At 30.4% G+C, this 15,358-nt stretch overlaps 3 protein-coding genes across 7 annotated transcripts; 1 reads left to right on the forward strand and 2 right to left on the reverse strand.

Moving 5' to 3' along the window:
- Nucleotides 1–102: 102 nt before the first annotated feature.
- Nucleotides 103–2,349, reverse strand: LOC124432960. The gene is made up of 2 exons (XM_046982357.1): nt 1,873–2,349; nt 103–1,802 (listed from the first exon to the last, which is right to left on the reverse strand). The coding sequence occupies exons 1-2, from the start codon at nt 2,098–2,100 to the stop codon at nt 1,179–1,181; spliced, it is 852 nt and encodes a 283-aa protein (XP_046838313.1). The 5' UTR covers nt 2,101–2,349; the 3' UTR covers nt 103–1,178.
- A 124-nt stretch (nt 2,350–2,473) lies between these two features.
- LOC124432958 (probable phosphorylase b kinase regulatory subunit alpha) lies at nt 2,474–8,926 on the forward strand. Of its 3 annotated transcripts, none has more exons than XM_046982353.1 (15): nt 2,474–3,043; nt 3,169–3,671; nt 3,747–4,192; nt 4,272–4,587; nt 4,666–4,879; nt 4,982–5,091; nt 5,895–6,042; nt 6,203–6,381; nt 6,467–6,617; nt 6,935–7,224; nt 7,302–7,857; nt 7,931–7,983; nt 8,046–8,204; nt 8,274–8,531; nt 8,622–8,926. In XM_046982353.1, the coding sequence occupies exons 2-15, from the start codon at nt 3,183–3,185 to the stop codon at nt 8,847–8,849; spliced, it is 3,597 nt and encodes a 1,198-aa protein (XP_046838309.1). In that variant the 5' UTR covers nt 2,474–3,043; nt 3,169–3,182; the 3' UTR covers nt 8,850–8,926. The 3 variants fall into 3 exon arrangements, with proteins under 3 accessions (XP_046838309.1, XP_046838308.1, XP_046838310.1); XM_046982352.1 differs by lacking the exon at nt 5,895–6,042 and adding an exon at nt 5,181–5,328 and having other exon boundaries at nt 2,477–3,043; XM_046982354.1 differs by lacking the exon at nt 5,895–6,042 and adding an exon at nt 5,181–5,328 and having other exon boundaries at nt 2,479–3,043; nt 7,007–7,224.
- On the reverse strand, nt 5,210–10,629 carry LOC124432961 (39S ribosomal protein L28, mitochondrial). Of its 3 annotated transcripts, XR_006944399.1 has the most exons (8): nt 10,427–10,629; nt 10,150–10,316; nt 9,823–10,081; nt 9,611–9,754; nt 9,354–9,541; nt 9,221–9,281; nt 5,412–5,620; nt 5,210–5,345 (listed from the first exon to the last, which is right to left on the reverse strand). XR_006944399.1 is itself a non-coding variant. In XM_046982359.1 (7 exons), exons 1-6 carry the CDS (start codon nt 10,445–10,447, stop codon nt 9,221–9,223), a joined length of 840 nt encoding a protein of 279 aa, XP_046838315.1. In that variant the 5' UTR covers nt 10,448–10,629; the 3' UTR covers nt 5,345–5,620. The 3 variants fall into 3 exon arrangements, 2 of the variants coding, with proteins under 2 accessions (XP_046838315.1, XP_046838314.1); XM_046982359.1 differs by having other exon boundaries at nt 5,345–5,620; XM_046982358.1 differs by lacking the exons at nt 5,210–5,345; nt 5,412–5,620 and adding an exon at nt 7,890–8,195.
- Between the last annotated feature and the right edge of the window lie 4,729 nt (nt 10,630–15,358).

The raw sequence follows: 15,358 nt of genomic DNA on the forward strand, positions 1-15,358 counted from the left end.
GAAAAAAAGAGAATGCAAATTTTATAATACTTACAGAAATCTTTTTGTTATTTATGTGCACTTGTCTTGATTAAACAGATATTAAGTGGATTAAATCATTAATATAATTGTGCTTGTAAGTATTTATATTTCATAACAATATTGATAAATTTTTCACATATACATATGTATAAAAATAATTATTATTGCTTTTTCATACTTAGACAAAATATAAACTTCATAAATAACAATTTTGAAAACTTTACAATGGGTATAACCCATAAATCATTGATAGGTCTTGCAACAATATAAGACAATTATCGAATATTGTCAATAGAACACATTCACTTATGGCAATAGTTCAATGTATATACATAACATGACCCTTTTTCGTGTTATTTCTAAGAAAAGAAATAGTATGTAAAAAATGTGTAAAAATCAAATTAATACAAGTAAATGCAACAATGGTACTATATTAACATTATCAATTATATACTTCTTTGGTCAAATCTATGCACCATACTGCAATTTATAAAACAACATTGAGTATATTTTGTTTTATTTTACAACAGTGTGTCGTAATTATATTTATGATAATTTGCAGGGCAAGGTCTTGTTGGATAATGCCATTATTGTCTACTTTATTGCATAAGAATGCAATATATCTTTGTATTATACTCTACTAAAAATAGTTTTATTTTTATCTCCAATATATTATCATCATTCATGCATATCCCTAACTATATACTAGTTAAATGTTAACCAATTTTTGTTTTAACATATGACTAACATGCTAGACATGCAATAGTTATATGATAATTACCTTTTTGAAATTTGATCCATTATTAATTTAGTTATCTTATGATATATACAACTAAATTTTCTCTTCTTACTATTGACATTGCCTTGCCTTCACTTAGATAATTTTTGTTTTTATAGTATTGCTTTTGTTAACACAATCGTAGCCTACATTATAGTTATAATAAACAAATAAAATCTCAACAAAATGTTTTCAATTGATGACATACTATACATATCAATGTAGAATAAGTGTTGCCGATATTATATAAAAATGTTCTCTTGAATGTTTAGAGAATATAATATAACAAAGTATAATGATAAAGCAATTTAGCTGTCTACCGTATATGTTACAAGTTCTTATTGCAAGGATCATTCTCATAGATACATTCCTTTATGACTTAATCATTATACATTCCATCAATAAGAAAATCCATCCTTCGATAATGCCTTTTATCCCAACAGTCTTTACCTCGGTTATAAAGAATAAAACTAGCTACACCCAATATTGGAAGTGCAATAATGGTAATAGCAATAGGTATGATATAATCAATTTTTCTTGGCATTCCTAATGGAGAACTTTTTGTTGGTGATGGAGGTATAGGTTTATTTGAATCTTTTGAATCTCTACTCGTTGTCGCAGTTGGTTTTGGATTTGGCTTATGTTTGTTCACAGGAGGCATTGTAGATATAACGGTATCATTTACTTTTTTTTCTGACATATCTAACACATTTTGTGTAGGAGTATCTTCAACTTTAGAACTATTTATATTATCATTATCATGTTCTACTGTATCATTAACAGTTATTTGATCGAATGTTAAATGTCCTTTTTTTCTATCCAAAATTGGCAGATCTTTTTGTGTTGTCATGGCTTGTCCAACGTTCTTGTTTATAAATATATCTTCAGTTTTCATTGTAGAATTATTTTTAGCAGTTATTTTCTGATCGGATATCGGTGATCGCACGGACAGTGAATTTGAAACTGGACCACCTTCTGTGTCTAGCGAATTATTAATACTTGCCTATAATTATATAAAAACGTTTCAACACTTATGGTACGTCAAATTAAATGCGAACAGAAGTTTAGCATACTTTAAAATCCTTGGTGCTAATGGATGGAGTAATCGTTGTCAATGATATGACGGATACAATCTTCGTTTGTATTACGTTATTTGAAATATTCAAATTATTTGAATTTGAAGAAAGTTTTTCGGGCACACCATCTGTTTGCGTTTCGTTGTTGGCAGACGAGGTTAAGCCTGATGTAATGCATAGAAACAGTAGAATTTTCTTGAAATTAAACATCTTTACGTGGTTCATAGCTTTAATTTAAAAATCTATCAGGGTCAGAAAGATTTTTAATCTTAACAGTAGACTGCAAAATTTATTAAAACATATATATAAAAACTAAAAAAGTGGTAGCGACCACTGCAAAAACGTCTACTCCATGTCCACTTTGCAGTAAACTGCCATTGAAACGAACTCCGTATAAAATTGTTGCGCAAAATAGCCGATCAAATTCATTATGGCTCGCCCGCACCTCTGCGACATACATCGATACTTTTATTCGATTATCATCATTCGCATGAGATGCGAGTTCTCTAAATTTTTAAAACCGATTCAAATTTATTAAAATTTGTTGCAATCGATTACTGTTTTTAATTCGATTATAAGAATACATTTGTCTTATTAATTGCCTAGTAATTTAAAATTGCATATTTTCGCGCTTTATATCGATTTTGTTCACATACACATACGTATATAGAAACACGTGCAAATTTGAAATTATTAACTCTTTTTTATTGGAGGAAGTGGAGGGAGTAAGAGAGAACGAAGTTCAAGATTATAAAACTCAATTATTTTTTTCTTATTGAATATAAAATTGAAATATAATTGTGAAATGCGTAGTCGATTTGGTAAATTCTTTACAATTGGATACGTCATCAAATGAACTGAGTAAAGAACAAAGAGCTAAAAAAGTATACAAATATAGTCAATGTCACTTATGTATAGTTGGACAAAGTCATACGAAGCGGATATCAAGTCTAGGAAAGAAGTTTGTGCTATTGGTGCCATACTTGACATTCGTTTCACATTGTATCATTGAATGTTTTAGAGAAATCTCTAAATAAATAGGATTATTTCATCATCTTAGAAAAGTTATTAGAATGTGTTTGCTAAAATATTTTCGAATCACGATTTCTTCAATGTAATACGCTTTTAAAAATAGATCAGTATTTTGAGTTGTCACATTATTAGAAAGGTATGTGATAATTCTTATTAATCTTTTTGCTATTTCTAAAAAATATATTATTTTATTAGAATTAGTAAATATGTAAATAATGTATGAGAAGATTGTATTATATAATTGAGAATTAAATGTTGCAGTATTTAAAATATATATGAAAATGCGTAGTCGAAGTAATTCTGGTGTCCGTTTGGACTATTATCAGAGAATAGTTCACAAGATTATTATGAATCATCAAAATCCAGTTACTGGTCTTTTTCCTGCAAGTCGTGAAAATGATCATGCATGGGTGCGTGACAATATTTATTGTATTCTTGCTGTTTGGGGACTTTCCATGGCATATAAAAAGATAGCGGATGTTGACGAGGACAGAGCAAAAACTTATGAATTAGAACAAAGTTGTGTTAAATTGATGAGAGGTTTACTTATGGCTATGATGCAACAAAAAGAAAAAGTAGAAAAATTTAAATCTAGTCAGAATCCTCTTGACGCTTTGCATGCAAAGTATAGTTCTGTTAATGGACAGACTGTTGTTGGAGATAATGAATGGGGTCATCTACAAATAGATGCTATTTCTTTATATCTTTTAGTGCTTGCTCAAATGACAGCATCTGGCTTACAAATTGTATTTAATCTTGATGAGGTATTTTGAATTTTTTACGATACTTTAATTAATGTTATCTATTTAATTTATTTATTTATTTATGCTTATATACAGGTTGCTTTTATACAAAATTTAGTATTTTACATTGAATCGGCTTATTGTACTCCTGATTATGGAATTTGGGAAAGAGGAGATAAAACTAATCATGGCTTACCTGAATTAAATGCTAGCAGTATTGGAATGGCAAAAGCCGCAATGGAAGCTTTGAACGAATTAGATTTATTTGGTGCAAGAGGTGGACCTACTTCAGTAATTCATGTATTAGCAGATGAAGCACAAAAGTGTCAGGCTGTTTTACAATCAATGTTGCCTAGAGAATCAAATTCAAAAGAATTGGATAGTGGATTATTGTCTATAATAAGCTTTCCTGCATTTGCAGTAGATGAACCTAATTTAATACAGCTAACAAGAGAAGCGATAACAAATAAGTTACAAGGTCGTTATGGATGCAAAAGATTTTTGCGCGATGGATATAAAACACCAAAGGAAGATCCTAACAGGTATGATAGGATGTAATATAAATTTTTGTAATGATAATAACAACGATATATCCATTAATTTTATATACATTATTTACAGATTATATTATGAACCATGGGAATTGCGTATGTTTGAAAATATAGAATGCGAGTGGCCTTTATTTTTCTGTTATTTAATATTGGATTATTGTTTCCAAGGGAATAAAGAAGCAGTAGCAGAGTATTCAATGCTACTTGAACAAATAACAATTAAAGCAGATGATGGAATGAGATTAGTTCCTGAGTTATATTCAGTTGCATCTGAAAATGTTGCAGCAGAATATACTCAACCTGGTAGTCAACCTCGCATAGCTTTAGGTAGATATCCATTTATGTGGGCTCAATCTCTTTACATTTTGGGAAAGTTACTGCAAGAAGTAAGTATAATTATAATTTCGGTATATTTAAAAAAAATTTATGTTTAGCTTTATCGATAAAAATTTGATTATGCATAGGGCTTTCTAGCAGTGGGTGAATTAGATCCATTGAATCGGCGTTTGTGCAGTGAAAAAAAACCGGATGTTGTGGTTCAAGTTGTTATTTTGGCAGAAGATGCAGAGATTAGAGAAAAAATTGCTCAGCACGATATTCATGTCCAAACCATCGCAGAAGTAGCACCAATAGAAGTACAACCAGCGAAAGTACTCAGTCATTTATATACTTATTTAGGTAATCAAAATAATGATTATTTAATAACAATATTTTAAGCATGTTATACTAAATATAGAATAAAATAGTATAGAATATTAAATGAACAATTTATGTTTTCAGGACGAAATAAAAAGTTAGGACTATCTGGCCGTAAATCAAGAGATGTCGGGATTTTGAGTACCAGTAAATTATATTCTCTGCACGATAAAATATTTGCATTCACACCACAGGTAGGTACTTGAATGTTCGTTGATCTTCTTCACCATTCTATTCTTGTTTCTTTTCTTATGTTGCCTGTTATTCTCGCACCGAACATTAGTTGACAGATATGACCCGCTTCTACATCGCATCGGACTATGAGCTCATGATTGACATATTCAAAGGCGAAATTAATTTCTTGAAGTCTAGCTGGCAGAATATGTTGGGCCGGCCTCTTGTGGTCATGCCCCTCAAGAACGTTCATCTAGGTACAGTAATGTATTGTCTGAAAGCCATAGTTTTGATCTTTGTTATTGTCTTCCTCACACATTACGAATAACATTAAGACAACCTTCGATATTACGAAAAGTCTTATATCTTTCGATTGTGGAGGTATAGACGATAAGTTCCTGGTTTTCTGATAACAGTCTTCTCTAGAAAGTTTCGATCTTTCTATAAAAGAAACTCAATTCCCATTCCACTTGTATCACGTCTGTCTGCATGTGTGCATTTGTTTTTTGCTGTCAATCTTGCTTAATGGCTATAGTTGGTTATAATAACCTTTAAAGTAGTGAAAATTAAGTTAAGTTCTATCTGTTTTGTAATATATTAACTATTACAATGTTGTTCTTAAAAATTGGTATAATTCAATATTGTGAGCAAAAGCTGCTAATGTTAAAATATTTTGCAAAGTCAAATATTGATTTAAAGAAAAACAATTTGCAGTTCATTTAACATAAAAGAAACAATCATAGAAAAATTTCTTCAATTTGATTAGAAACATTCGCAAATGGCTTATGTGTTTGGTGGTGTGCGCGTTTGTTGCATGTATTAGAACTTTGACGCGGAGGAATACTACACAACAAACGATGCGGCTCTCCTTGCGAATACTTTTACAACCAACTTGGCCTTCCTGACCATCAACTGGAAGCAAATGCTCGGCAGGCCTACCATAACACTAGTTGCTACTCATAATCATTTAGGTACGACCTTGGCAGCTTTAGATCATCTGTGATAATAAAAAAAGTGTTTTATATGACAAGATCTACTTTTGAATAGTTTTTAGTCCTTAAATAGTGTTGTCAAACACATTATTGCATTGTATTCAATTTGTAAGATCCAAAAAAATAATTATTTTTGCAGATCAAGGAAAAATACCATTGGCAATGATAACTACTATGAAGAAACTGAAAAGTGGTTATATAAATGGTACTAGAGTATCACTAGGAAATCTAAATGATTTTCTTAGTACATCGTGCATTACAAATTTGAGCTTCTTAGGTAGTTCAGAAGATGGACGTCCTGATAAACTTAATCCTCAGGTTAATACTATATTGTTTGTCATGAACACAAAAAAATCAGTTGACAAATGGAAAAATATAAAAAAAACTTTTCTTGGATTCTTAGGTCCAACAATATTTGGATGAACACTTGATGCGTGCTTTACCCCATCGTATTGGTCTTCTTAATAAACCATTGGTTAGAACTGGAAAAAATTTGAGACGAAGAATGTCTGTCAAAGGTGCCATTAAAAAGACGCGGTCTATAGCTATTGAACGTAAGTAAAAATTAGTACTATAAAGTAAACTTGCAAAAAGACACTTTTAACTTTTCAAAAGTTTCATTGTATGTTGCCTGAAAGAGGAACTTTTGTGTTTTTACAATACATTTCTTGTGCCATGGTTCTCATCATTCTCCGAGAATGTAAGTGTACTAACTATTTACTAATTTCTGTATCTTTCTTCTATTTTAATTTTAATAATGTTTAAATTTATATGTACGTGTAAGTATATTTGTTGTACATAATTATATTGAAGAAATTATATGTTATAAATTATATGTACATATTAATATATAATACAAACTATTTTTTAGCCGAAATTCGTGGAATGGCGGGAGAAGATCGCAAACCGTCGGCTATTTTAACCCTAAATCCATTCATTGAAGTAACAGATACAACTTTAACTCCAAATTCGACGCAATCGGTACATACCGATCGTACACCATCTCCTACGGAAGATATCCCATGGAAAACTACTGGAAAAGGTCATAAATCTAGAACCATATCTGACACACAATATGCTGATACTGAAGTCGAAGAGTTATTGACGATGCTTCGTGAGACTGAGAGTCTCGAAGAACAGGGAGACATATTACAATATCTTGTTAGTTTATTGTTTAATGAATTATTACCTTTATTTATTTCCATTTCTAGAAATATATAATTTAATATGTATTATAGGTTGACTCACAAGGACTTTATTTTAATACGGGCATGGTAGAAGAAGGTCATCCAGTATTAGTAAAAGACTTATTAAAAGATCTTTATGATAAAGCATGTCAACAAAAAATGTGGGGCATTGTTCGTCACTCTGCCGGTATGTTAGGAAAAAGAGTAGAAGATTTAGCTAAAGCTGTTACAGACTTGTTAGTACGACAAAAACAAGTTACCGTTGGAATGCCACCAAGTAATGAGCATACGATTATAGCTCCATTACCCGAGAATGAATTAAGATCTTTGATCCATCAAGCATATGGAGATGATGAATCCACAGCTATGTTGACACAAGAATTGCTTGTATATTTAGCTATGTTTATTAGAACAGAACCGCAGTTGTTTCATGAAATGTTAAGGCTTAGGGTTGGTTTGATTATTCAAGTTATGGCAACAGAATTGTCAAGAACATTGATTTGTACGGGTGAAGAAGCTTCCGAACATTTGTTGAATTTATCTCCATTTGAAATGAAAAATCTTTTACATCATATTATGAGCGGAAAAGAGTTTGCGATAAGTAGTGGTAAGTTTGATTTTTATTAAAAAAAAAAGTCAATCTGCAACTGTAATATTTTTAATATTTATAATTTTTGCAGTTGGAAGAGGTAATTTTTCTGTTATCAGTTGCAAGTCAAGTAAAGTGAGCAAGGTAATAAATTTGATTGAAATAATCAATGTAAAAGATTAACAAATCATGATTGTATTTTTTAGAAATCTCAGATTGGTGGATTTTTAAGTTCTGATCAAACGGATGGCGGTGAAACAGAACCTGATCGTCAAGGACAATGGTTACGAAGACGTCGATTGGACGGTGCACTTAATAGAGTGCCACGAGGTTTCTATCCACGGGTTTGGCAAGTTCTAGAAAGGGTATAAATAAAAAATTTTAATATACATTATGATATATTATCAAATCTGTACTATTATGATTTTTTCCAGTGTCAAGGTTTAGCTATAGAAGGACGTGTTCTTCCCCAAAATCTTACTCAAGAAATGACACCAGGAGAATTAAAATTTGCTTTAGCAGTGGAGACGGTTTTAAATACAATACCGCAACCGGAATATCGTCAACTTGTTGTTGAAGCTTTAATGGTATTAACATTGGTGACTGAACATAATGCAGTAGTTTCTTTAGGAGGTCTCATTGCTGTTGAACATTTAGTACACAAAGCTAATGCTATCTTTTTGGAAGACCAGGTATAAAATACTGTGGCTATTAATGTGAATATTTATAGAAAAAAAGAGAATTGATCAAATATAAAGTTCTAATTGATATATTATTTTTAGATGAAAATCGATGGAGATGCTACTCTTTGTTGTGCCAAACCGAAAGAACAGCGTGAAACAACAGCATTGGGAAATCTTCTCTGCGGAGGAGCAGCTTATGTCTGCCAACACTTTTATGATAGTGCTCCTAGTGGTAGTTTTGGTACAATGACATACATTACAAGAGCTGTAGCATCCTTGTTGGATTGTTTACCAAAAGATGGTGATTTAGAATGCTCTATATCGTAGTTTAATTTTTGTTTATATCGAAAAAGTTTAGTAAATTTTTTCTCAAATTCGAGATTTTTCTTAGACAATTTCCTTTATAGTTAGGATATAATATATGTGAATTTTTAACTTCTTTTTTTTCTATAGGAAAGCTTTAGATAATCAACAATTTTAATAATTTCGTAATTGTAAAAGTTTTTAAAAATTGATTATAACATTTGAAATAATGATCCATAAAAAATAATATATTATTACCAACAGTTTAAAAAAACCTAATATCAATAAATTTGTATTGCCAATAACAAAACATTTGTTCGGATTTTACGTTTACTTAAATCTTTTCCTTTTTTTTACTATTTATAAAATACTTTATATCAAGTTGCAGATATTACCTATTTGGTTCCTGAGCCCTTTGAAAATGGATTCCATTTGGATATCCACAAATCACCGTCCCTACAAAAATTACGTTTAGTTTTATTACAGTTAGAAGTTAACATATACAGAAAAATCTTTTATACAACATACTTTTCCTTTAGTAGGACATCAGTATCCTGTGCTTCTTTAACATTATTTTCTTTAAGTTTTGCTATTAATTCAGATCTGTATAGAATTTTTAATGGCTGTACTTTATTCTCCTCTTTTTTCAAAGCAATCCATTTCTTACATGCGTCCTTGTATGTTAAACCATACCATTCGATTTCTTCTCGCGTATACTAGAAAGTGATAGATAATAAATAAAGATATTTTGAAGGTTGAAGAAGTAGAAAAATAAAATAACTTACCGAAGATAAATATTGTGAATACTTGGCATATACTTTGTCCCGTTTGGCTTCGTCATTTGGATATAATGTTTTATCTGCCAATGCTATAAGTATTTGTCGCTTTAGTTTTACAGCTAGTTCTGACTTTAAATCGCACGCAGGAGTCTAAGAAATAAATAATTGTGATTTTTTTCAATAACATTTTTCAAATACTTTGTTATACTTCAACACACCTTCAATAAATAATGATCAAATCCGTAGTTTTCATGAATTAAAAGAATGGTTCTTTGTGTAACAATTACTCTCATATACGAATCTAAAACTTCACTATACAGGACAGATTTTTTTAATAAAGGAAACCAAAAATGAGGATATCTGCGACAATACTTTTCACGTTGTCGAAAGCCTTGGATTACAGCTTCTCCGCCCAATATATATTGTTCAAACTCTTTTGGATATTTCAAAGGAATTGGAGTATTTTGTACCGGATGACTACAATGAAAACAATGAAAAATATTTTTTTAATATAGTTTGATAAGTTGGGTTTTCTTATAACATACACTTCTCCTGTTTTTTCATTTCTAATATATTTTTCTTGTTGTTTTATGTAATGAACTGCAGTCGGTTGTCGAAGTTTCCACTCCTTCCAAAATTTTTTATATTCTTCCGGTAATTCTGCTCCTATTCCCTTAGACCATCGAGTTACTCTCGGAAAATAATATAACGACTAAAATCAATGAGAGCTTTCTTTATAATTACAGTTAAACAATATATTTCTATCTATTCTATTTAATTAAGACACATAACCTATAATTTTATTTACAATTATTATCCTACCTGAATTTTATTGACAGACATATTTGTCAAGTTTATATCTTTTCAATTTAAAAACTTTTACTATTTAATTATATATCTTTATCATAGATTTTAATAATTCTGTATTACAAATATTTTATTTTACGAACATTGAAAATGCAAATAATAGCGAAGTACGGAAATTTTATCCGACAGCAAAAGCTATCTTTATCCGATACTACAAGAACTATGATTGGTGAGTTATTATTATTTCATTTAACGATAGATGACGTTTGAGTAACATGTAACTAGTGTTGCCTCTATCGGTGGTTAGAAGAACGAAATTTACGTAACCGCGATAGTTTAACTTTTTTGAATAACTCTATGGAAGAACAGATGTAAATATAGAAATATAGAAATATAGAAATATACTAATAATTACGGAATAAAATTTAGATTATTGTGAATAATTAACACGTTTTAAAATAATTAATAATTAAACAATTTGACGAATATTCATGAGTAGATACGAAACAGTGAGTGTATTTTATTAGACTTTATCAGTATTTTTTTTATATCTATTAGTTAAAGAATATATGCAAAAAAAGATCATACTAAAGGTACTTTCATGTAAAATTGATTGCCATTTTAATAATTTATTTAAACATTTATACACCTATAATGTTCCACAGTCTTGCAAGTAGTTGCTAATGATATACGTATACATATGCACGTATTATATATATTATAAATAAATAAATATATATATATATATATTACGTATATATGTATATATAATTTTGCTAATACATATAATTTTCATGTATATATCATATGTATATATTATAATATAATCATATAATATCACATACATATAATATATATAGTTGTGTATGCTATAATATAATAACATATATATTACAATATACATTACATATACTATATTATAAATTATATATATATATATATATATATAATATACCCATGTATTTTCACCTTCTCGTCCGTTTATTTATTTATATATTTATTTACTCCTTTATTTTATTCATAAGTTAATTTATTTTCGTTACGGCCTAGATAAAGCATTTTGAAATCTTACAGTTAATTCAATAATATAAGTTACGCGTTTACAATTCTTTTACGTTTCTTAGATAATTTCCTCTTATTTTATATATTTTTTTTTTTTCATCGTGATATATATATGTATGACTATATCCTTCTCATATTTTCTTCCAAAGTTAGAATTTAATCTCTTATATCTTGAATTTATATAATCATTATATCCGCGATCTGTCCGAATATTCGTAGATATTACGAGTGCATTGCGATTAAATTCATGAAAGAAGTTACACAAAGTTTAAAGACAAAAACTTAACGTGAATTTCACGTATATATATATATATATATATATATATATATATATATATATATATATATATATATACGTATAAAAATAAGGACACATTACAACCACGCGCACACTCATACTCATGTATGTATGTATTTCTTATAAGCACGCGTCTATTCAAACTTTCATTACGTATTTTTTGGTGTTCATTGTATTTAATTCCGTTATTTCTTCTCTATATTTTTAGCGAAGCTTCAGAAGGTAACAGAAGAGAAAGTAAATTTCATTTTCATTTTCTTTTTCTTTTTTCTTTTTTCAGTTTTTATTTCACATTAATAGAACTTTTATTGTCTTTCTTCTACTACCAATTATATATTAAAATCCTTTAATAGATTTGAGCTCATCTAATCGTAATTAGATGAGTAAGTGTCAAATTTTCGCGCCCAGTACGGGACCTCGAGATGGTCGCCATCTCAGTCGGCATGTCAGAACGTATAGTCGAATGTTATAGCATTTATCGATGATCGTTTTCTATTCATGTTTATTACACGATATATTAAGGTTACTATTATTATTATTGATAAAATGGTTGGTTGATAATGATTTCCAAATTCAATTGAAATTTGTTGAATGATAATAAATTTAATTGTAGCAATAGTGACAATCAAGTAACAATAAAATAATATATTAATAATGATAATAACGATAAAGGCAGTCTCTCATCGATCTATCTACTCAATCAGCATAAAAAAAGATCTATTTTCCCGTTTCTTTTTTTTAGTCACTTTCCAATATTTCTTGCAAGTGAACTAAAGAGGAGATATATCGCGAAAGTTTCTGATTGCAATACTAATAATAATAATATTAATGATAATAATAATAATAATAAAAATAAAAATAAAGATAATAATAATAATAATAATAATAATAATAATAATAATAATAATAATAATAATAATAATAATAATAATAATAATGACAATTATAATAATAATAGTAATAATAATATTAATAATAAAAAATATAAAAATAATAATAATAATGATGATGATAATGGCGATAAAGATGACGAAGACGATAATGTTAAAATAATAATTTACACAGAATTTACGTCATATATAGTAATAAGTAGAGGAACTATATCATCATAATTTTCATTCGAACTATGTTATAAGTTTCTTTTTTTTCTTTTTTCTTTTTTCTTTTATCATATATCATTATTATTTCTTTTTTCTCTTGCATTATCGAAGTAGGCATACGCGTTAATTTTGTTTTTATACCTTTATACATATTTTTCATTCCTTTTTTTTTTAAATATACGCTGTCCACATTAAAACATATTGCAATATATCTTAATTCGAACGAGACTGCGGTAATATCGTCATATAGTACATGTATATTTGAAGAGTGCATTGAAAGAATATTAGACATACATGCATGACATTAATTTGGAAATTTCATTATAGAAGAATTATGACGCTCTTCCTCCCACGAATATAACATTGATAAAAGATGAATGAGAAGGGATACTATTTTCAATGTGACAAGTACGTGCCTTTTAATAAGAGTACATTGCGCGTTCATACTTCGGTTAATCGTGCTTTCATTCTCGAGTGATAAAGAAAGAAAGAAAGGAAGAGAGAGAGAGAGAGAGAGAGAGAGAGAGAGAGAGAGAGAGAGAGAAAGAGAGAAATTTTATATATATATACACCGTTCTAAACAATTAGAGGATTGCAACCGTTGTCCCTGTTGACACGGCACATCAATTATAAATACTCATAATTATCACATAAGTGATGAGAAATCAATTCATGGTTTTACAGATCACTCTTTTATTTTTTTCTCCTCTTTCGTTCACTCAGTTCACAGTAGCGATCCTCTAATTATTTTAAGCAGTTTATCGATTTATATATTTTTTTGTTTTCTTTTCCTTCCGTATTTCCTTATACCCACGAAAAAGTCCTTGTGAATCTGTCTTAATAACTTTTGTATGGCGAGTTCTCGAATCGCTCTACCTCGAGTATAGAAGGGTATATCCACGTCGTAAGGTTTCTTCTTTTTCCTGGAACAGTTTTGAGACTGTCAGGAACGTTAATCGTTTCGCGACGACAACGAGAACGGCGGCGACGAGAACTCGAAAAAGTTTACATTCCAGAAATTTGTGTTCTCGTGGGATAATCAAGGAAAAAGCAAGAGGGAGTTCACAGAGTCTGAGAACAGTAAACACACACACACATACACACACACCTAGAGAGAAAGAGAGAAAGAGAGAGAGAGAGAGAGGGAGAGAGAGAGACGAGTATTATTATTGTGACCGATAAATTCCTCTCGTGAAACTTTTACCTCGGATTTCGATCGTCCGCAAACTGTGTATGCTGTCCCCTCTCTTTCTTTCTTTCTCTATCCTACTCTTTCTCTTTCTCTCTGATATATGTTCGAGGGGATCGACGAACCATAATTCAATCGACTGCGAAATATACGTTCCTATTTGCAGATCGTTGATTTTTCAACTCGTACGTTTACGAGCTACGAAGAGAAGAATAGAATACTTTCCAAGAGATATTTTTCTGGAGAAAAGAAGACGAAACGAAATGTTAAATCGGGACGATTGTCTCTTTCTCTCTCTCTCTCTCTTTCTCTTTATCAGTCTCTTGGCAATCGTCGTTACACAGAAAACAGGTAGAAAGTGGTCTTCTGGTCCACGTCGCGATGTGTCAGAGACGAGTCCTCATCGTCGCCGAGCCGCCATTGTGGCGTCACAAAAATTCCCGAGCTCGCAACCTCGTCGTTATTAATAAATTAAGTACGACGGCGATACTACTGTCGTCAGAAGGAGGAGAAGTAAGAGGATGAGGCACACTTTAGACGATCGAAGCCGAGAGAAAAAAAAAGAAAGGAAGTTCCTTCCGTTCGCGTCACTTCGGAGTTTCTTTAAATGACGTCTTTCAATTTAGAACTGCAATCCGATAATGCAAAGAGTTTTATTATTTGTATCGAATATATACGCAAATAGTAGAGATTATAAAAAAAAGAAAAGAAAGGAAAATTGTGCGATAATTAAGGATAATAAAGAAACGTCCGTGGATCAACGAGTCCTTTTTCTTGAGAAAATTGCACTCTTCTCGATCGTTCAAATTGGGCAAGTCGAACGCGTCCAACCTCGCATAAATTGATCGAAGAAATATTGACTCGCGCTAAATTACTCGTCTATTTAATATAATTAGTAAATATGCTAATTATCCTCAATAATAATGTGTGGACGACGAGGACGTGGGAGGAAGCAAAAAGGGGTTAATATTTCGCTTTCTTCGCGATCTATCGCTTTCGTCTGTGATTTGTGAATTTTTCACGCGACACGGTCACGCTTTACAATATTTTGAATAACGATGACGACGACGACGACGACCATGATGATGACCACAATGACGATGACGAAGAGAAGCGAGTTTTAAGAGCGAACAGATATAGTGTGTGTGTGTGTATATATATGTATATATTACGCCGAGAAGAGTCGTCGGTGGGATACGCGTGCGATACCTTTTATCGTCTCTTTTATTTATCATCCTTCGTGATTTTCTCGAGAGTTCGTCGCGATCGAAGAATTCTCTTGTGGTGGTGCATCATCG

This window comes from Vespa crabro, chromosome 2, assembly GCF_910589235.1.
Source record: "Vespa crabro chromosome 2, iyVesCrab1.2, whole genome shotgun sequence".
Taxonomy (NCBI): Eukaryota; Metazoa; Arthropoda; class Insecta; order Hymenoptera; family Vespidae; genus Vespa; species Vespa crabro.